The sequence below is a fragment of the Balaenoptera borealis genome, assembly GCF_965194805.1.
Source record: "Balaenoptera borealis genome assembly, chromosome: 10".
Taxonomy (NCBI): Eukaryota; Metazoa; Chordata; class Mammalia; order Artiodactyla; family Balaenopteridae; genus Balaenoptera; species Balaenoptera borealis.
The window spans coordinates 58,375,808-58,397,047 of record NC_138874.1 but is presented as its reverse complement, the minus strand read 5'-3'; the positions used below and the strand labels follow the sequence as shown (position 1 = coordinate 58,397,047).

The window sequence follows — 21,240 nt, the reverse complement described above, 5'->3', positions numbered from 1 at the left end:
AGAATATTTGAAAAAGGGCAAGTAGAGGGAAAGATTTTAATGAACTACTTATTCTATCATAGTGATGTCTTTGCAAGCTTAAATGTGTATGATGCAGAAATCAAACATGCTTTGAGAGCACACTATAGACACAATGGAATAAACATTCAAACATGAACTACTCTCTGCAGAGAGCATCAGGAGACCTCACTGCAAGTCTGCTCCCTATAGAATACCAGCAAAGCAAAATCAGACTCTGAGTCATATGTAGCCTGATGTTACTTTATTATGGGAACTCATGTTATGTGAGTGTTGTGGGTTCACAGGAGCCTAAGCACACCCTTCTTCCCTTCCAGGTTCTGAACCAATTGGAAACAGATACACAGTGCTATATGGGGGGATAAAAATACTAATTTTTTATTGGTATAACTGGGCTGGATATGTGACTGGTCCCAGATTTGATTTACCCATGCAGTCACAGGTGGAACAGATGGAGAATTGAAGTCTCCTCCCAGAGAAGAAGAGCATCCTGTAAGGTCTACCTACCACATAGGAAATTAGAAACATATCCATGAAGCGAGCAGTAAGAGAGCAAGATCCAGGAGGCAAGAGATTTGGCCCTCAACCTATAGAGTGCATGCCCCACTTGAGGGTGGGCAACTCAAGATAGGGCAAGAATTATGAACTAGGTGGGAGTGGGCCACATTAAACAGGAGGCTTTAATATACTAACCTTTCACAATAGAGAAACAGGCTCTCTGTCTCCCTAATTAAATAAATCACTTTTCCCCCATGTCCAAGAGTCAGAACGCAGGTTGAGGGAACAGCTGCAGAGCCTCCCCCCCAGTATTTTCCTAAGAAGGTATCATTATTAGTGGAAGTTTCTATATTATAGGCTGAGATGAGAACAGAGGGAGAAGAAGGGTTTCTCCTCTTCTTAGCAAGTACCTATGACTTTGTCAAATTTGCAGGCCTTATATCATATTAAAAACAAAGTATAGCCCAAAGTATAAAACTGGTGAACATAACAAATGCTTGAGAGTGTGTCAGAAACAAACATTTATGTTTCTAAGATCCTGAGTCTAGAATTTTAGAAAGGGAGGTTTTGCCTCACTCTAAGTTTCCTTATAAATACAAATGCCTGAAAATGTTACCTCGTATGAAAATGGGGTGGTTGATGAAATGCCTTTGTCTGCTACACAATAGGCTAAAACTCATCTAGTATGACCAGCAAGACCAGAATTATACAGTACTGTAGATAATTCACTTGGAAATGTTACTACATGAATAGCTGGTAATGGAACCATGATATGCTGAATGTTTATAATTCACCTCTAACCTTTTGAAATTGATAATCATTTCATTCTATAATATTGTCCTTATTATTTATTATCAGAGACATAATCTTCAACCGTGAGAGCTATGGAATTGACACCATGCAGTCATTTACATGTTTCTTATAATCTGATTTTTCCTTGCAGTATGTACACAGAGTGCTTGCACATGAGCTACTATGCCCTCATGGAGGCCCCAGCTGTGAGTATTACTTGGTGCTGGCCCAGACACACCTACTCAAGAAGGATTTTGCTAAAGCAGAGGAATACCTTCAACAAGCAGCCCAGATGGACTACCTGGTAATAACTTTTGCTAGAGCATCTTAAGTTTAGTTTGGAGAAGGGACAAGTAGGCCTTCTTAAAGGTGGTGATGCCATATCACAGGTAGATTTCTGGTTATCAAAGCTGGGGGTTATCAGCTGTTGGTAAACTCATTTATCTAATTTCCTTCCATTTGTTTTTCTTAATCAATCATGACTTTTACAAAGGACAGAGAAAGGATAAGGACAGCTCTTTAGCAGACACCTTATCTATTTCAAGTTTCCTGAACTTCTCCTTTCTCATTGTGAACATCATCATGGTTATGCATGAATATTTTTCTTAATATTTTCCCCAAAGACAAAATGGCTTTGAAGAATGCAAGAAAAAAATGAGAGGGCAGTCCTAGAACAGTATCTCCCAGTGCAACTGAATGGCCTTCTTTCTAATTTGCAAAAGAACATGGACTTCATGTAAATTTAAATGTTAAACAAAGATCATTAATGTACTTTTAAATACCACCTCATTCCATGTACTACTTGTTCTTCACTTTCTTAGAACCCTAATGTCTGGGGCGTGAAGGGCCATCTCTATTTTCTGAGTGGAAATCATGCTGAGGCCAAGGCGTGCTATGAGCGAACCATTAGTTTTGTAGTGGATGCTTCTGAGATGCACTTCATCTTCCTGCGACTGGGGCAGATATATCTGGAAGAGAAAGAGGTGAGGAATAGAGATGGGGAGTAACTATGTAAATCAGGTCATTGTCTGGGACCTGATTACAGTTCAAGCATTAACATCCATCTTTGTGGAGTAAGAATAGTAATATGATAATGACACTTTTACATCCAAAGGTAAAGTGACTTGCCCAACATCAGATAACCAGTAATTAATAGAAGCAGGATTCAAACCCAGGCAGTCTAGTACTAGAGTCTGTGGTTTTAACCATTATGATACTAAAAAAGTTGTTAAGAACTCAGTAAGTGTTATTTTAGCTATTATTTTAGCTTTCTTTTATTAAAAGTAGTAGAAGCATTCTTAGCTTGACCTAACTAACAGAAAGGTACCACTCTGGTCGGGGATGTTGATAATGGGAGAGGCTATGCATGTGTGGGGACAGTGGGTAAATGGAAAATCTCTGTTCTTTCCTCTCAATTTTGCTGTGAACATAAAACTTCTCTTAAAAAGTTGTCTTAAAATATATATATATTTTAAAAATATATATATAAAAATATATATATATAAAAACATATATATACATAATCCAAGGACTCATCTAACTTAGATCGGTGTGGAGTACAATTACAGAAGCCCCATGGTTATCCTAGCAATGCAGTGTTTGAAGCTTCCAGATCAATAGCTTAGTGGTGCTTTCTTTCTACAGTACGAAAAGGCAAAGAAAACCTACCTGCAAGTCTGTAAGAGATCGCCTTCATGCCTTACCTGGCTAGGACTGGGAATCGCCTGTTATCAGGTAAGAGGATCAGGTCTTGAGACTAGCCTGTGCATACAGCCGACCTTGACTCCTTGGCCTTCCAGGAATCCTGGGAGTTTGGATGATGGTAGGAAGGCTATCAGGGCAGTCTTCTCTAATGAAAAGTTGCTCTTCAAAGCTGTTCAGTAAACTGAAGGTCAATCTGAACTACAAAAATAAAACGTTCTTTAAAAATCCCACAAAAACTGAAGCATGAAGCTATATAATAAAAAATTTCATGTTATTTGGTACATGAGCTTGTAATTTTATGATGTTATCTGGAAGAGAAAAGTGATATGGGATATAAAGAATCTACTCAATTAAATTAAAGAAACTAATTGATACTTATTAAGCTCTGTGTCCCTTCTGTATTCAGGAGGAGTTGCTACAGCTTCTGGTAGATCTTTTGTTCCACTGCCCCTAAAAACTCTTGTCACCCTTCCCTCCTTTCCTCTAATCTTTGAAAGAGGCATGCATTCTTCTGTTCTTGTCTAACTTCTTCATGTGTATTCTTGATTCTATCCCTCTCCTTTTCTCCTAATCCCTCACTTTCTTAATATTTTCTTTCTCTTTGATTTACATTTTTAAGCTTTCCTTCCCCATCAGCTCTTTCCCTGTACTTTCCCCCTTCTTATTAAACAATAACAGTAACAACATCCCTGGTTGTTACCCTTAACCAAAAGAATTGTTTACATTCCTTGTCTCCTATTCCTCATTGCTGTTTTTTTAACCATAAAGGTAAAATATAGTTATAGAAATTTGGATGATACAAAATATGAAGAAAACATAAAAGTATCCATAATCCCCACCACTCAGTGATAACCACTATTAACATTTGAATGCATTTCCCTCCAGTCTTTTTTCGTACGTATATGCAAGTAATTTTTTTTTAAAGTTCTTTTATTTATTTATTTATTATTTTTGGCTGCACTGGGTCTTCATTGCTGCATGTGGGCTTTCTCTAGTTATGGCTAGCGGGGGCTACTCTTCGTTGCAGTGTGTGGGCTTCTCATTGCAGTGGCTTCTCTTATTGCAGAGCATGGGCTCTAGGCGTGTGGGCTTCAGTAGTTGTGCACGTGGGCTCAGTAGTTGTGGCTCGTGGGCTCTAGAGCACAGGCTCAGTAGGTGTGGTGCATGGGCTTAGTTGCTCCGCGGCATGTGGGATCTTCCCAGACCAGGGCTTGAACCCACGTCCCCTGCATTGGCAGGCAGATTCTCAACTACTGCGTCACCAGGGAAGCCCTGAAAGTAATTTTAATGTATAAAATTGTAAATAATATATTTACTGCTTTGTAATCTTTTTTTCTACTTAACAGCATAGCATTGGTACCTTCCACATAATCAAATAGTCTAAAACATAAATTTTTTTTTTAAAGAAGGATATTTATTTTACTTTTTTTTTAAAAGGAATTCCTTTATTTTTATTATTTATTTATTTATTTATTTATTTTTGGCTGTGTTGGGTCTTTCGTTTCTGTGCGAGGGCTTTCTCTAGTTGCGGCGAGCGGGGGCCACTCTTCATCGCGGTGCGCGGGCCTCTCACTATTGCGGCCTCTCTTGTTGCAGAGCACAGGCTCCAGACGCGCAGGCTCAGTAGTTGTGGCTCACGGGCCTAGTTGCTCCGCGGCATGTGGGATCTTCCCAGACCAGAGCTCGAACCCGTGTCCCCTGCATTGGCAGGCAGATTCTCAACCACTGCGCCACCAGGGAAGCCCCTAAAACATAAATTTTGATAACTGCATGGTAGTCCCTGGTTTGGATGCATAAGTAAGGTTATCATGTAATTTATCATACAAACCAGGACACTTCTGAGAATGAAAAGGGTGATATTAATAATTACACTGGGACACAGGGAGTGTCCCAGGCCAACCAGGACATGTGATCACTTACATAGAAGCCATATGCCCCCACTACACCTTCCCAGAAAGGATGTAAAACATCTGTAGCTGTTAGAAACCTAACAGCACTTCAAAAGAACAAGAAACCAACTGTACAAACTAGTCAGCATGAATCATGCTTCTGTTTGTTTTAAGTAGCATAAAAAATACTTTCATTGATATAGAAACTCAAAAAAACTTGGGTTAAGTCCTACTGCTAAGGTATCCAAGTAATCTCTGCCCCTCAGTCAATGTTTTAGTCATGCTACACCTATGTGTGGATATACCATATCTATTTGACCAACCACTTATTATTGGACATGTCATTAGTTTCTACATCTATATATTATAAATAAAGCAGAAATAAACATTCTTAAGACATAAATCTCTGTGCTTAATTTTGTAATTTCCTTAGGATACATTCATAAAGAATGTAGAAAAATTTTTAAGTATAGTGTCAACTCACTTTCTAGAAAGACTGTAAACTGATTTATATTCTGCCAGGTGTGAGAGTCCATTTTACTGTTAAGTCATGAACAATGGGCATTATCATTTTCCAATTTGATATATATCTTAATTTACATTTTCATCACTAATGAAGTTGAAATCATGTGAATTATCTGTTCATTTCTCAGGTACCATTTACCCTTCAATTCCTTGCAATTAGGTGTATACCCCTTAACACTTTGCTGAAACTTCTCTGATGGCGGCCCCCTATAACATCCTAATTGCCAAATGCAGTAGACCCTCTGATGAAGTCTCTGTGGCACTTAACCCTGCTGACTGCCTCCTTCTTGAAACCCTCTCTTCCCTTGACTTCCACAATATTGCATTCACATCTTTCCAGTTCCGCGCCTTCCTCTCTGGTGTCCTTCTCAGCCTTTTTTGCTGGCTCCTAGTCTTTTACCCATCATAATTGTTGGGTCCTCCTGGGTTCTATAGCCAGCTCTTCTCCTGTCACCTTACTTCTTCTCCCTAAGAAATATCATCTACCCCAGTGATCTTAACTACCAATTTTGCCCCGATGAATCCTAAAGCTTCAGTTCATAACACTTTTCATGTTCTGACCCTTATATCAAACAATGTAATAGACAGCTCCATTTGATGGTTCCCCAGAGACCTCAAAATGTACATATCCAAAATATAACCTAACTTATCTCAGAAGGATTCTCACATTCCTTAAGCCTGTACCTTCTCCCTGTCTTAGTAAATGGGACTATAATGAATCCAGTCAACCAAGCCAGAAACTTAAAAACTATCCTAGGGCTTCCCTGGTGGCGCAGTGGTTAAGAATCTGCCTGCCAATGCAGGAGACACGGGTTCGAGCCCTGGTCTGGGAATATCCCACATGCCGCGGAGCAACTAAGCCCGTGAGCCACAACTACTGAGCCTGCGCGTCTGGAGCCTGTGCTCCGCAACGGGAGAGGCCGCGACAGTGAGAGGCCCGCGCACCGCGATGAAGAGTGGCCCCCACTCTCCACAGCTGGAGAAAGCCCTCGCACAGAAACGAAGACCCAACACAGCCAAAAATAAATAAATAAATAAATTTATTAAAAAAAAAAAAAGTCTTAGCCAGTATCTTCTTTAATTAAAAAAAAAAACAAAAAAACCTATCCTAGTCTACTTCTATTACTTTTAATTAGGCATCAAATATCCTATTGATTTTGTCTCCTAAATGTCTGTTGGGTCTACTGTCTCCTCTCCATCCCTATTTTTACTGCTCTAATTCAAGCCTCATCCCTTCTTTACCTACTAGGGTGTTCTCCTGTCCTCCCTCAATTCATCTCCTGCATTGTTATCAGAGTGGTCTTTAAAATATGCAAATACCAGGTTACTTCCCTATTTAAACTCCTCAATGACTACCCCTTATTTCAGAATAATATTCAGATTTTTTTTGAATGATCTGGTCTCTTCCTAACTCCTTGGTCTTATCACTTCCTTTGTTTTCTCTCTTTTCTCTCTTATCTCTCTTGCTTTCTCTCTGTCTCTCCCTTCCCTCCCTTCTCCAGCCACACAAGCATATTAAGAGTTTCCTGAGCATTCCATGCTCTCTGAAGCCTCTGTGCCTCTGTATATGAAGTTCCTCTTACCTGGAATGCCTTGAAGTATAGCTAACAGACTCCTATTTATCCTTCAGGATTGACTTCAGCAGTGTTTCTTCTCTGAAGCCATCCCTTAATCTCAGGGTAGAATTATTCCTCTTTTCCTTTGTCCCTCCACTAGATTATTTATATATATATATATACTTTTATTATAGAAATGCTTATTTTCTATCAGAACTCTTTATGTGTTTGAGTTTTCATTTTGTCTGCATTTTTTACGTATATGTCAGTGAATTCTTTGGGCAAAAGTTGTATTTTTTCTTTTTATTCCAAGTGTCTAGCATACTGCCTGACACAGAGTAAAATAAATCCTTAGCAGATATAGGTTGATTAAATAGTGAATCAATATCTCTGAGACATTTAAAGTGTGGACCAAGGTATGGGCATTGCTGAAAGGCCATTCTTCATATTGTCTTGGGCCTAGAAACCAGTTATTTTATTTTCTAAAACAGGAAAAATGAAGAACGATTTTACTGGGGAGAGAGAGGTATCTTATCCTTTCCTTAGGTGGCCTTTTGGAAGATTTTACAAAACAAACTCACAGTATTAGGGAGCAGCAATGATATCCATGTGCCCAGAGCTCAGGGAACACCCTAGAATCTCTGAATGTTGTATTGATTGCTCAAGATTGTGCTGTCAATAACTCATATTAGGGGAAGGAGAAGCTTTCTGAACAATAGTATTTTGATGGGCTAATAGGACTTTAACTTAAGAAAGGGATGTACAATGTAAAACTACAAATGTATCTGACAGCCCACTGTGTATGGGGAAATCACTGAATGAGGCACACATGATAGTGAATACTTCTGGTTTTCCAACCCTGGCACCTGAAGCTCCATGGTTCATGGATGCCCTGATGGGCCTGCTATAGAGAGAAGGGAGAAGAGAGGGGTGTAACTCGAGAGCCCAGCAGGCAGGGCTCCAGATTCCTGTACCTGACTTTTTAATCAGAGCAGTTCTACTTTTTCTCATTCATATATTGTAACACCACCACATACGATTTTGTTTGAAGAAAGAGTTCTGTTGCTAAAAAATTTTTAAGTTGAAAATTATTAGTATGGGTCACATATACCAATGTTATTTGGACATAGCATTTTCAGCTAAACAGATTCCAGCTGGCTTAAGTGAAAACTACTTTGACTTAACAAATCACGTTATCTTCTTTTCCTATCAAGCTGGATGAGCTCACAGAGGCTGAGGATGCTCTCTCTGAAGCCAATGCACTGAACAACTACAATGCTGAAGTATGGGCATATCTGGCTCTGGTCTGCCTGAAAGTGAGTGATTATTATCCTTACACAAATGCCCTTGTAGAGCAGAGAGGTGAGGGACCAAGTAAAGAAAGAGATAGCGGGAAGGCCATCAATGCATGATAGTTGAGGTTTGATGAGCTTCAGATGTGGTCATTATACTGGTGATGAAGGAGAGTTCATGTCTGGGAAGCCTCTGCTTAGGATGTGCTTGAAAATCATATACTTAGGTGTGTTTGTCTGGAAAGGAGATTCTAAAAATGGGAATGAGGCACTTGGGTTTGGTGGTCTCAGGTGAGTGGTAATGGGGTGGATTGGAGTTGACTGTCATTGGGGTTTTCAGATGGGGTGGGCTCCCTGAGCTGCTCAGCAGGCCCCAGCCCAGGCCACACAAACTAAGCCCAGCCCAGTGTGTGCCCTGACTGAAGATAAAGGAGCATGTATGGATCAGATCTTGGTCGGGGGTTGCAGTTAGGAGATGTGCAAGGGCTGTGCAGTGGGATGGCAGATTAGACTTGGGGAAGGTGAGAGATTCTCCTTCTGCTCTCCTCAGCACCACTCTGCCTGCCTTCACTCTCATGTTTAGGACCTCAAGTCTGGGATTGTATAGTCATTCTATTTATGCTCTGGATCTACAAAAATGTCATATATGGTCTAGAAAAGCTATATAAGAATCTAATGATAAAAAGAAAGGCAAAGTAGACTATAAGGGTGTAGCCATAAATGAATTACCAACAATAGGAACAAAAGAAATCTCTGATAGACTGAAGTTATTTTCCCAAAAGAGCCCATCATTTAAAAAATGCACTGGATGCTATGAAGCATCTTCTTTGTAATTGTCTCTAACATTTTTCTTTGAGACCAGAATTCAGACAGATGGTTTAGCTATTCAGACACATAGTTTAGATATTTACCTGATACTAATCAGGAAAGACATGGTATTTATATTTAAAATGTATTTAGTTATATTTAATGACCTGAGTTCCTTTTTCATTAAAGTTGTTTTCATTTTAAAAAAATTAAAAATGGGAGTGATATTGTATCAGAATGTAACAAGGTCAAAGACCAGCAAAGGAGATACTCTGCTAGTGTTTCTGAATCTTTCCATCCTGTTGAACTGCTGGCTGAGGGTGCTTATCCTTGAAATAAATGGGAAATTGTGTGTGGGGGGGTAACTGTGGGAATTGTGAAAGCTGCTTTACCTATAGAATATAACCCTCCCATAATTAAAATAACTTGCTTCAATAACTTGCACATTAGCCTAAGATTCAAATTGGGAATAAAGAAAGTGGCCCTCAGTTTTCCATTGGCCAATACAACACAGAACTGACAGGGAATATTGTGATTATAAGAGAAACTAACAGAATAAAAATTACTGGACTTTCTCTTTGGAGTAAATATCAATATGAGAAATACCTGAGTTCTTACCCCAGCTGTGCCACAACCAGCTGTGGGATACTGGGGAAGTTACTTAAACTTGCTGGGCCTCAGTTTCTTCATCTTTAAACTAAAAGGGTTAAAATGGAAGATTTTAATACACTTCTCTCAGAAACTGCTAGATCAAATCGGGAGAAAATTAAGAATGTGTAAGATTTGAATAAAACAACAAGGTTGAGCTCAAACACTAATTATATAGCCCTGTACTTAATCATAGAATACATATTCTTTTGAAGCACAAGTGAATTATTCATAAAGGTTGACCATACGCTAGACCACAAAGAGAGCTTCAGTGAATACCTATAGATCACACTTCAGTAAAATTATAAATCAACAACTAAAAGATAGGCCAAAAGACTCACATACATTTGTAAACTTAAAAAGATGTTTCTAATTAATTCATAGATCAAAGAGAAAATCATATACAATTTCTTTTGGTAGGCAGAGTTCTAAAGATGAACCCCCCAAGATTATTTTCTCAAACACTAATATACCACAAAACAAGCCCCAACAAATTTAAGAGGATAGAAATTATATCAAACATTTTTTCCAGCCACAATGGTATGAAACTAGAAATCAACTATAGAAAGAAAAATGGGAAAAAGAACAAACACGTGTAGACTAAACAACATGCTACTAAAAAAGCAATGGGTCAGTGATAAAATCAAAGAGGAATTCAGAAAATACCTCGAGATAAATGAAAATGGAAACACAACTTTCCAAAATCTATGGGACGAAGCAAAAGCAGTTCTAAGAGGGAATTTCATAGCAATATAGGCCTTCCTCAAGAAACAAGAAAAGTCTCAAATAAACAACCAAACCTACCACCTAAAAGAATTAGAAAGAGAAGAACAAACAAAGCCCAAAGTCAGTGGAAGGAAGGAATTAATAAAGATTAGAGAGAGCAGTAGCACCACATCTCCTCCAACTATGGTCTCAGACCCATGCTTTCACCTCCCGCCCCCCACAAGCCCCCCCGCCCAAAGGAGTACCCATCCCTTTGTCCCATGCCTGGGAGTAGTGTGAACTTCTTGCCTGGGGACTATAAAGACTAACTCGTTTGAAAATGGGAAAACAAGAACCAGCAGATTCTTCTCAAAACACCAGTCTATTATTTCAGAAGAGTTAATTTCAGAAGGAAAATGGGTCAAGCTTGATAAAACAACTTACAGGGATCTTACTGGTAAAACAAGAACTTGGGAAACTGTGAAGTGGACAACTAGGAAAGGACAGTCTGCTGATGGTGTGGCCGGTTATCCCAGTGCTTCAAAGAACCCTTCATTATGAATGTATCATTCTGGTAAAGCAGTTCTGACCACCACTGGGAGGCTACTGCTTAGAATTCCCTGTGGGTCTCATTGATGACAACGAAAGCCTAGAAGCAGCTGCTCTTCGGGAGCTAGAGGAAGAAACTGGCTATAAAGGAGATGTTGCTGAATGTTCTCCAGCTGTATGTATGGATCCAGGTTTGTCAAATTGTACCACACACATCATGACAGTAACTATCACTGGAGATGATGCTGAAAACCTAAGGCCTGAGCCAAAACCAAGAGATGGAGAATTTGTGGAAGTAATTTCCTTCCCAAAGAATGACCTGCTGAAGAGACTTGATGCTCTGGTAGCTGATGAACATCTGACAGTGGACGCTAGGGTCTATTCCTATGCTCTGGCACTGAAACGTGCAAAGATGAAGCCATTTGAAGTGCCCTTCCTGAAGTTTTAAGGCCAAAGGGCAGTGGCCATGTTTCTGTAAAAAGAACCACCAGACCTCCTTCACTAAGACTTTGTATTCAGCTTAGTTTTAATGTAGATTTGAAATTAGCTTTTTCATAAAATAAAAGCAACACCGAATGCAAAAAAAAAAAAATCAGAGATGAAATAAATAAAATAGAGATAAAAAATAATAGAAACGATCAATGAAACCTAGAGTTGGTTTTTTGAAAAGATAAAAAAATTGATAAACCTTTAGCCAGGCTCACCAAGAAGAAAAGAGAGAGGACCCAAATAAACAAAATCAGAATGAAAAAGGAGAAATAACAACTGATACCACAGAGATACAAAAAATCATAAGAGAATACTATGGACAGTTATATGCCAACAAATTGGACAAACTAGAAGAAATGGACAAATTTCTAGAAACGTACAACCTGCCAAGACTGAGTCCAGATGGAATAGACAATTTGAACAGACTGATCACTAGAATTGAAATTGAATTTGTAATTTAAAAAACTCCCAGCAATGAACTGGGAGATTGGGATTGACATATATACACTAATATGTATAAAATAGATAACTAATAAGAACCTGCTGTATAAAAAATAAAATAAAATTCAAAAATTCAAAAAAAAAAAAAAAAAAACTCCCAGCAAATGAAAGTCCAGGACCAGACAGCTTCACAAGGGAATTCTACCTAATAAATAAAGAACTAATACCTGTCCTTCTCAAACTATTCCAAAAAATTGAAGAGACCAGAACACTCCCAAATTCATTCTATGAGTCCACCATTCACCCTGAGACCAAAACCAGACAAAGACATTACAAAAAAAGAAATTACAGGCCAGTATCTTTGATGAATATAGATGCAAATGTCATCAACAAAATATTAGCAAACCAAATCCACCAATGTATAAAAAGGATCATACACCACCATCAAGGTGGATTTATTCCAAGGTCACAAGGATGGTTCAACTTTTGCAAATCAGTCAATGTAATATACCAAATTAACAAAAGGAAGGTTAAAAATCCCTTGATAATCTCAATAGTTGCAGAAAAAGCATTTGACAAAAGTAAACATCCATTCATGATAAAAACTCTCATCAAAGTGGGTACAGAGGGACTATACCTCAACATAATAAAGGTCATTTTTGACAAACCCACAGCCAACATCATACTCATTGGTGAAAAGCTAAAAGCCTTCCTGCTAAATTCAGGAATAAGGCAAGGATTCCCACTCTTGCCACTTCTTTTTTTTTTTTTTTTTTTAATTGAAGTATAGTTGATATACAGTGTTGTGTTATTTTCTGGTGTACAGCAAAGTGATTCTTTTTCATAATCTTTTCCATTGTAGTTTATTACAAGATATTGAATCTAGTTCCCTGTGTTATACAGGAGGACCTTGTTGTTTATCTATTTTATATACAGTAGTTTGTATCTGCTAATCCCTCACCCACACCTTTCCTCTTGGTAACCATAAGTTTGTTTTCTATGTCGGTGAGTCTGTTTTCTGTTTTGCAAATAAGTTCATTTCTACCATGTTTTAGATTCCACATATAAGTGATATCATATGATATTTGTCTTTCTCTGTCTGATTTACTTCACTTAGTATCATAACCTCGGGGTTCATCCATGTTGCTGCAAATGGCATCATTTCATTCTTTTTTATGGCTGAGTAATATTCCATTGGAGATAGATAGATAGATATCACATCTTCTTTATCCATTCATCTGTTGATGGACATTTAGGTTGCTTCTGTGTCTTGGCTACTATAAATAGTACTGCTATGAACATTGGGGTGCATGTATCTTTTCAAATTAGAGTTTTCTCCAAATATATGCCCAGAAGTGGGATTGCTGGGTCATATGGTAACAAGGTATGCTGAAACTACTGATGAATGTTTAAGGAGGAAGAAGATATTTACATAGTCTCAAGTATTTCGCAACAAGATATTTATTAATTACAAGGGGAACACAGTAATGCCATAGTAGAAAAACCTGGCAGATAACAATCTAAACAAATAATCAAGGTTACCATCACCATTATTGGGATAAACAGCATGTGCCTCCTAATAGAACGCACTGAGGGCAACACAACAGTGTTTTTGAGGTATTCCTGCTAAAAGTTCATAAGCTGATATAATCATAAAGATACATCAAACACTAATTTGAGGAATATTTTACAAAATAACTGCCCTGTACTGTTGAGAAATTCCAATACCATGAAACAAAAAGAATCAAGAACTACTCCCAATTAAAAGAAACTGAAGACATGAATACTGAGTAAAAGGCATGATCCTGGATTTTCTTTAGCCATAGAAGGTATTACTGGGGCATTTGGAAAAATCTGAATGAAGTCTACAGATTAGATAATAGTATTATATTTGTACTAATCTCATGATTTTGATAATTGCACTGTGCTTATGTAAGAGAATGTCCTTGGTTTTAGAAAACACATACTAAAGTCTAAAATTGCATCATGTTTGCAATTTACTCTCAAATGGTTCAGGAAAAGTTAAAATATATACTTACGTATCATGTACATATGTATATATGTGTGCATGTGTATGTGTGTATATACAGAGAGGAGAGAACTATTCTTGTACCTTTAATCTGAAATTATGTCAAAATTTAAAAGATAATTCATTAAGATAACATAAATTAATACCACACTACACACCCATTAGAATGGCTTAAATCGAAAAGACTGGCAATTATTGACAGGGATGTGGAGAAACTGGAATCCTCATACATTGCTGGTGGGATTGCAAATTAGTACACCACTTTGGAAAACAGTTTGGCAGATTCTTAAAAAGTTAAATACATACTTACCATATATCCCAGCAATTCCACTTCTTGGTATCTAGTCAAGAAAAGTGAAAACATATGTCTACACAAAGATTTCTCTATTTCATTACAGCATTTAATAATAGGTAAAGATGGACACATTCCAAATGACCCATCAATGAATGGATAAACAAAATATGGTATATTTATACAGTGGAATACTATTCAGCAATAAAAATGAAATTCTGATTTATGCAACAGTATGGATGAACCTCAAAAACATTATGCTAATTGAGAAGCAAGGCACAAAAGACTATATATTATATGATACCATTTATATGAAATTAGGAAAATTATAGAGATGAAAATAGATCAGTGATTCTAGGGCCAAGGGTCGGAATGGGGATTGACTGCAAACAGGCACGAAGAAACTTTTGGGGAGTAATAGAAACCTTCTAAAACTGGATTGTGGTGATGGTTGCACAGTTGAACCTTAAAATTAGTGAATTTTATGGTACATATATTATACCTCAATAAATCTATTTTTAAAAGATTAAACAGCCCACCAAAATGAGGAATAAATGGACTGACTGTTCAATAAATAGTGGTGGAGTCATTGGCTATCCATATGAAAAAAAAAGTAGTCGTTACTTCACCCCCCACCCCGCCCACACACACACACTATTCCAGCTGGTTTAAAGGTCTAAATCTTAAAACTTTAGACTCTTTAGAAGAAAATATGGAGGATATCTCTTTGCCCTTGGGGTGTGCATGGTTTCCTTATGACTATAAAAGCACAAGGCAAAGATAAAAATATCAATAAATTAACAACTTTTAAATTGGAAATTCATGTACAACAAAAGGCACTAAAATAAAGCTTAAGGACTTTATTATAAATACTTGCAGCATTTATAACTAATAAAGGATTAATATCCAGAATATATAAATATTTCCTGCAATAAGAAAAAAACCCTACACACAATCTCATTGAAAGATGGTCACAGGATAGGAATATATAATTTGCTGAAGTGGAAATTGTAAAAGTCAATAAATATATGAAGAGAAGTTCTGCTTCACTAGTAACCATGAAAATGCAATTTATAATTATGCGACAAATTCACACCCATAAGATTGGGAAAAATTAGCTTGATATTACCAACATTGATAAGGATTGTCCTAATTGCTAGTGGATGTAAAGTGGTACAACTACTTTGAAGTGCAATATGGCATTATTTAGTCACATTCATATCTACAACTTAGCAATTTTATATATAGATACATTCCTAAGGAAAATACCAGAAAACATGTACAAGGATGTTTACTGCAGCATTTTACATAATAACAAAACAAAAAAATATTCTTTTTCAAAATTTTGCCTGTTCTGGATCCTTCCATCCTTTGGGTCTCTGCCTCCCTATGGCAGAAGTGAAACAGAAGTAATAATGATAGGAAAGGAAGATGTACTGGAAAATGCCCCTGGAATTCAGTGAACTTCAGGTAGGAACACTTCAAAGTTTAAATATTTTAGGAAAGTCTTTAGGGTAATGAAGTCTTCTGTGAACTAGTGAAAATTTACCATGGACTAGCGCTAATCAGAGAATTGGACTTGATATCCTCTAAATTCCCTTCTAACCTGAACAGTCTGTGGTTCTCATATTTATGTATTTAAATTTTCCAAAGTGACTCTTAATACTGCAGCTAATTTGTTACGCACAAACTTATGAAATATACTAGTGAATTCATATTATTCTCATTTAAGTCCTACATGATTACTTCATACAAGAAAAAACTAGGAGAAGTAGTGTTCTCACCTCATATCCAGATCTGCATGGAAGTAATTCCAGTATCTGCTTTTTCTAATGCATACAGACAGGATAGATTGTAGTAGTTAAAAACCTGGACTCTGGAGCCAAGCTGCATTGTTTTAAAACCTGGCTCTTCCACTTATTAGCTTCATAACCCTGGCAAGTTATTTATCCTCTCTGTGCCCAGGTTTCTCTATCTGTAAACTGGGAACTATAGATAATAGTGGCATGTAAATATCAATAATATATTGATACAATACAAATATAAATAATAGTGGTATATATGAAAGTAAAGCACTTTAAAAATGTAAACAATTAAAACAATGTAAACTACAAAGCAAGCACTATGTAAGTATTAGCTGTTATTAACAGAATAGCTTCAGTCCTGAGAGTAACAATGACTCATGGTGCTTTCAGGAAAAAAAAAAAAGAGAGGCCAAGTTGTCTTTAAGCTTTTTGAAATGAAGGAGGGATATATATATTATATATATATGAACATCTGCTTTTCCCTACCACCTTTCATTTTCCTGCTTCCCCCTTTGAATTCAGAGGTTCTTAACTAAGAAGGTGTAAATCCTCTGCTTATGTACTTTCCCTTCATAATATTTATGACATGTCCTCATCACCAGGCGGTGCTCTTTTTTTCAGGCTGGACGGCAACTGGAAGCTGAGCAGGCCTACAAGTACACGATGAAGGTATGATGCAGATACCTCTGCTCTTCATACTGTACTGAGGTTGGTAAACTGGGGGGAAGGTGCTGGCTTAATTCAGGACTTGACTTTACAGCATTTCATGATATGAATATTTTTCTAGAGGATTTTCTTACCATCTTTGGCCATTATCATGGGGCTGCTGGGTTTGGAATAAAAACCCGCATATTACCATGCGGGATCTTTTGTTAACCTCCCTGGGCCTCATTTTCCTCGCATATAAAATGAAGGTGTTGCTCTAGTCCAGGGGTCAGCAAACTTTTTCTGTAAAGGGCAAAATAGGAAATATTTTAGGCTTTGTGGGCTACATGGTTTCTATTGTAACTACTACTCTGCCCTTGTAGTGCAAAAACAGCTATAGACAATACACCAACAAATGAGCATGGCTGCATTTCAAATAAAATTTTACTTACAAAAACAGGCAGCGGGCTGGATTTGGCTTATGGGCAATTGCTTGCCAACCCCTGGTCTAGTCTATCAGTTATGATTGCAAGTAATTTGACTTGGAAGACAGTGGCTTAAACAAATTAGGAGTTTTATTTTTCTCATCTAATGAAAAGTCCAGAATTGGTACCACAGTGTCATCAGAGACCCAACCTCTATCTTTCTGCTTCACCAATCATAGCATGCAGTTTCCGTCCCTCATAGCTGCAAGACAGCCATTGTAGCTCCAGCTATCATATCCATGTTTCAGGTACAATAAAGAACAAAGCAGGGAAAGGACAAAGGGGCCATGCTAGCTATTTCACCTCCCTTTAAAGAGATATGACTTTACCTTACATTTCATTGGCAACAATTGAAATTACCCATAGCTGCAAGGGAAGCAAGAAATGTGGCTTTTTAGTTGGTTACATTGCTGCCCTGGAAAGAAATGAAGATTTTGTTAGTAAAAGAAGGGAGAGAGTGGGTTTTCAGTAGGCAACTAGATGTGTCTGCTACACATCTAGATTTTAAAATTAAAGCCTAATGTCTTTGATTCCTGTGTCTTTGATTCCTTTCTCTCACTTGCCAAATGGGAACATTATTCATTAGTTAAGATATATTGGGTGATAAGGTAAACTCTTTTAAAAATAAACTTTAAGTTATTTTACAAAAAAATACACAAATTGTGAGTGTTCATACCACGTGATGAATTTTCATAAAGTGAACACATCCATGTAACCAGCACAATGTTTTGAGGTCTTTTTAATGGAGTTATTGTGAAATAGAGAATACAGGAAGAGTCAATTCCATCCTGAGGAACTATGTTCTTTAGCTGTGGTCCCGCAAATGAGGGGTCTCCACATAGGTATATCAGGTATGACATGTGTCCTTCCCTTCCTCCTCTCATGCAGCTGAAATTGAAAGATGAGAGTCTGCTTGCAGAGATCCACATGGTACAGGAGACAGTTGGCTTTGGAAATCCATCTTTCTGACATCCTTCCACCTGAAGAATTTTCTGTATGGGATACTGAGCTCCTTTCCTTCCCAGAGAAATTAAACCCTGGATGTTTCACCATATGAGGGCTTGGGATAAAGAAAAAATGATCTTCAGCACAAACTGAAACCCATTCACTTATTTCCATTGGCTATATTACCGGATGGCTATGTTACTGGATGTTTTAGTGGTTGACAGTAAACTGGATGGCAATAAAAAAATCTAAATAAGAGATTCAGAATTCATCAGTTAAGGTATACTGAGGTATATATAAGAATATAACTGTGTGTGTGTGTGTGTGTGTGTGTGTGTGTGTGTGTATAAGTAAGGTATAGTAGCTTCATTATTAGGGTTTCCGGTGAAAGCTTATCAGGATCACTCCTAAAGGAGGTCAACTGCTAAGGTCGTTGGCCAGGTTCACTTACTGGAACTTGGGAATTAAAGCATCATTTCTAAGGTGGGCGGAAAGGAAGAATGCTGTGCTGGGTCACTGCATTAGGGCAAAGAGCATATGAGTTGTGGCCAGAGCCTTTGGATCCAACAGTGAACAGAGAAGCTTAACAGACTGGTCTTTGCTGAAGGTATCTTCATGGATCTAAACCACAAGGCCTCCATGAAGAGTCCATTACCCTATAACAGATGCAAAACTCCTCACAACGGAGGCCATTTATTCTAGGGCTAGAGATGACAAAGGAACCATACCTCACCCCTGTCCTCCGGATCAGTGCACAGCAAAACCAGAAATAAAGGCTCCCCTCCTTTATTTTTTAAAGGAGACAGTTGAAAGAATAGGAGGAAGGTGGGAGAACAGGAGGGAAGGTGAGAGGCTTATTAGTAAACACAGAAGGATAAAATCAACTCTACATTCACTTATAGTCCTTCTACTCTCAGTCCTAACGCTACCTCCTTTATGAAGTCTTTCTAAGGCACAAAGGAATTATCAGGTTCACCTCTTCCGCTCACTCCAGGACTGTGTACTGACCACCCCTAGTTACTCTGGTGTAACCTCACCGTCTCCCCTACCAGACTGTCAAGCTTCCTGGGGGCAGGGACAGCGCATCTTTGCGTTCTCGGCACCTCGCCTTGGCCCTAACTGGTGCTCGGAAAAAGTTTGCTGGAAGGATGGATTTGTGGAGCACTTTAGCACTTCTTAGCCGCTCCCACAACTGTCCAATACTCCTCCCTCTGGCAGGAACCCAAAGGCCAGTGAGGGCCGGGAGATCCCACAGCGCTCTGCTCGCACTTACCTCGGCCCCAAACTGTAGCGCCCCTTCTTTGCGGCAGTTGAGGTACGTTAGGTTCCACTGTGTTGCGTTGCGGGAAGTGTAGGGGCGAAAAGCGGAAGAGGCGGGGCGAGTGGGCCGTTCGCTTCCGGCACCGAGGCGCCCGGCCTGGGGTTGCGGAGGGTGGAGAACGGCCGTTCCGGAACGCTGACTTTTCCCGGCCGTCCTCCGCGCCACCGAGGCGGTAGAGCGGATCCACGCGGGAGGCCAGAAGCTCCGAGGCTTCGCAACTGGTGCACAGGCCCCGGCGCCTGCCGGCTGTGCTATGGTCCAGCTCAGTGAGTGATGGGTGCCCTGGGAGACCTTAAGGGCGGTCGCGGGGGTAGGGGGCGTGCGGGACTGGGTGGAGCTGCGCTCTCGTAGACGCGCTAGAGGAAACCCGTACCTGAAACTGCACACGTTTGACCCTCTCCTCAGTGGTTTTCTTGTTTTGTTTTTAAGTTTTCGCGGAAATTCTATGAGATAAACGGCATTCATTTTATAGATGAGGCAGTTGGACTGCGACATGGTCCAGAGCCAGTGTTGAGTGCGTTGGGGGATGGCTGGAGTGCATAAGAGGAGTTTCACAAAGAAACGGTATCTAAGTCAGATTGACAAGAATTGGTTGGAAGTAAGGACTTTTCAGTGGAGGAAGGGGGCTCATTTTATCTATCTCATTTTGTCGGTTTTGTGCCCTCGATTCTTGTGTCTTAAGTACTTATTTGTCTACAGGTACTCTGCTCTGCAAGGCCTACCATGGAGGCCACTTAACCATCCGCCTTTCCCTGGGTGGCTGTACCAACCGGCCTTTCTACCGCATCGTGGCTGCTCACAACAAGTATCCCAGGGATGGCCGTTTCGTGGAGCAGCTGGGCTCCTATGATCCACTGCCCAACAGTCATGGAGAGAAACTCGTTGCTCTCAACCTGGACCGGATCCGGCATTGGATTGGCTGTGGAGCCCACCTCTCTAAGCCTGTGGAAAAGCTTCTGGGTAACTCAGCTCTAGCCTTAACTCTTTGAGGGGATTTTAAATTGAAATTAGCTCGAAGATGATGGGAATTAAAGACGATTTTCATTATCTCCAGGCTAATCAGGACTGGAGTGAGAACTGAAATTGATCTGATTGCCATTTTGAATCTGGAGATTCCTTTTGTAGACTCCTTTATGAGACTTTTTGGATGACTGAGATTTTATGCTAAAAAATGGGAATGGTGTGTCTTGAATGGCTATCTGTCAGTTCTTTTTTTTTCCAAGTAAGGAGAATAGTGTTAGGAAGTAGACAACATCCATTGTGACCTTGCAGTAAACGGAAGGAAGTGAGTTGGGGGAAGAGGTAAAACATTTTGTTGAGTGAGGAACTTGATTTGAATCTATGTTCTAGATCAGGTCTCTGTTAGACCTCAGTTCAGTGATGCTGAGTTCCCAGGGAAACATTACCTTATATTGTTATAATGAATGAAAATCCTGTTACTTTTAGGTCTTTCTGGCTTTTTCCCTCTGCATCCGATGATGATCACAAATGCTGAGAGGCTGCGACGGAAACGGGCACGAGAAGTCCTCTTAGCGGCTCAGAAAACAGATACAGAGGCTACAGAAACAAAAGCAAACTGACTTCAGTGATCATAGCAGTGGGAACAAGGTCAAAGTCCTCTTAAAATATTTGTGCAGAGCTCTTAGTTTTATTATATTTAGAGGTCAATAAATGGAATTTTTTAAGTCATCCATGAGACTCTGGCCTGACCTGAACAGGGCCCAGGGAGAGGTTTGTTCCTGACTGACATAAAGCTGGTATAGGTACTAATTAGCTTTTTCAGCCTTCATCTGGGGAAAGACAGT

General features: G+C 39.0%; 2 protein-coding genes, 2 long non-coding RNA genes and 1 pseudogene across 13 annotated transcripts in view; 3 read left to right on the top strand and 2 right to left on the bottom strand.

Annotated features, from left to right (window-relative positions):
• Positions 1–18,833, top strand: part of CFAP70 (cilia and flagella associated protein 70) — an 89,688-nt gene extending 70,855 nt beyond the window's left edge. For 3 of the 4 annotated variants that reach the window (XM_082406846.1, XM_082406844.1, XM_082406843.1), the window contains 6 exons: positions 1,460–1,612; positions 2,130–2,291; positions 2,953–3,042; positions 8,197–8,298; positions 16,661–16,708; positions 18,058–18,833. In XM_082406846.1, coding sequence (XP_082262972.1) covers positions 1,460–1,612; positions 2,130–2,291; positions 2,953–3,042; positions 8,197–8,298; positions 16,661–16,708; positions 18,058–18,138 — 636 coding nt within the window. In that variant the 3' untranslated portion in view covers positions 18,139–18,833. The remainder of the gene's footprint in view (positions 1–1,459; positions 1,613–2,129; positions 2,292–2,952; positions 3,043–8,196; positions 8,299–16,660; positions 16,709–18,057) is intronic. The other variant, XM_082406845.1, reaches the window with a different exon arrangement.
• Positions 1,827–19,525, bottom strand: LOC309635528. Of its 6 annotated transcripts, XR_014248868.1 has the most exons (7): positions 19,388–19,525; positions 16,840–16,987; positions 16,019–16,063; positions 14,253–14,283; positions 9,688–9,778; positions 3,012–3,210; positions 1,827–2,276 (listed from the first exon to the last, which is right to left on the bottom strand). It is a non-coding gene; the product is annotated as an uncharacterized lncRNA (long non-coding RNA). The 6 variants fall into 6 exon arrangements; XR_014248869.1 differs by lacking the exon at positions 9,688–9,778; XR_014248870.1 differs by lacking the exons at positions 9,688–9,778; positions 16,019–16,063.
• On the top strand, positions 9,786–12,072 carry LOC309635520 (ADP-sugar pyrophosphatase pseudogene; annotated as a pseudogene). Its single transcript has one exon. The product of its transcript is annotated as an ADP-sugar pyrophosphatase pseudogene (transcript).
• On the bottom strand, positions 17,894–19,381 carry LOC309635535. Its single transcript, XR_014248882.1, has 2 exons — positions 18,843–19,381; positions 17,894–18,229 (listed from the first exon to the last, which is right to left on the bottom strand). It is a non-coding gene; the product is annotated as an uncharacterized lncRNA (long non-coding RNA).
• On the top strand, positions 19,495–21,124 carry MRPS16 (mitochondrial ribosomal protein S16). The gene is made up of 3 exons (XM_082406918.1): positions 19,495–19,701; positions 20,135–20,395; positions 20,882–21,124. Exons 1-3 carry the CDS (start codon positions 19,689–19,691, stop codon positions 21,013–21,015), a joined length of 408 nt encoding a protein of 135 aa, XP_082263044.1. The 5' UTR covers positions 19,495–19,688; the 3' UTR covers positions 21,016–21,124.
• The last annotated feature ends 116 nt before the right edge of the window (positions 21,125–21,240 follow it).

What these genes read in the sequence shown, in the direction of transcription:
- MRPS16 (XM_082406918.1), top strand. An exon ending in GCCTGTGGAAAAGCTTCTGG is followed by an intron (nt 20,396 to 20,881) that starts GTAACTCAGCTC and finishes TGTTACTTTTAG; the next exon opens with GTCTTTCTGGCTTTTTCCCT.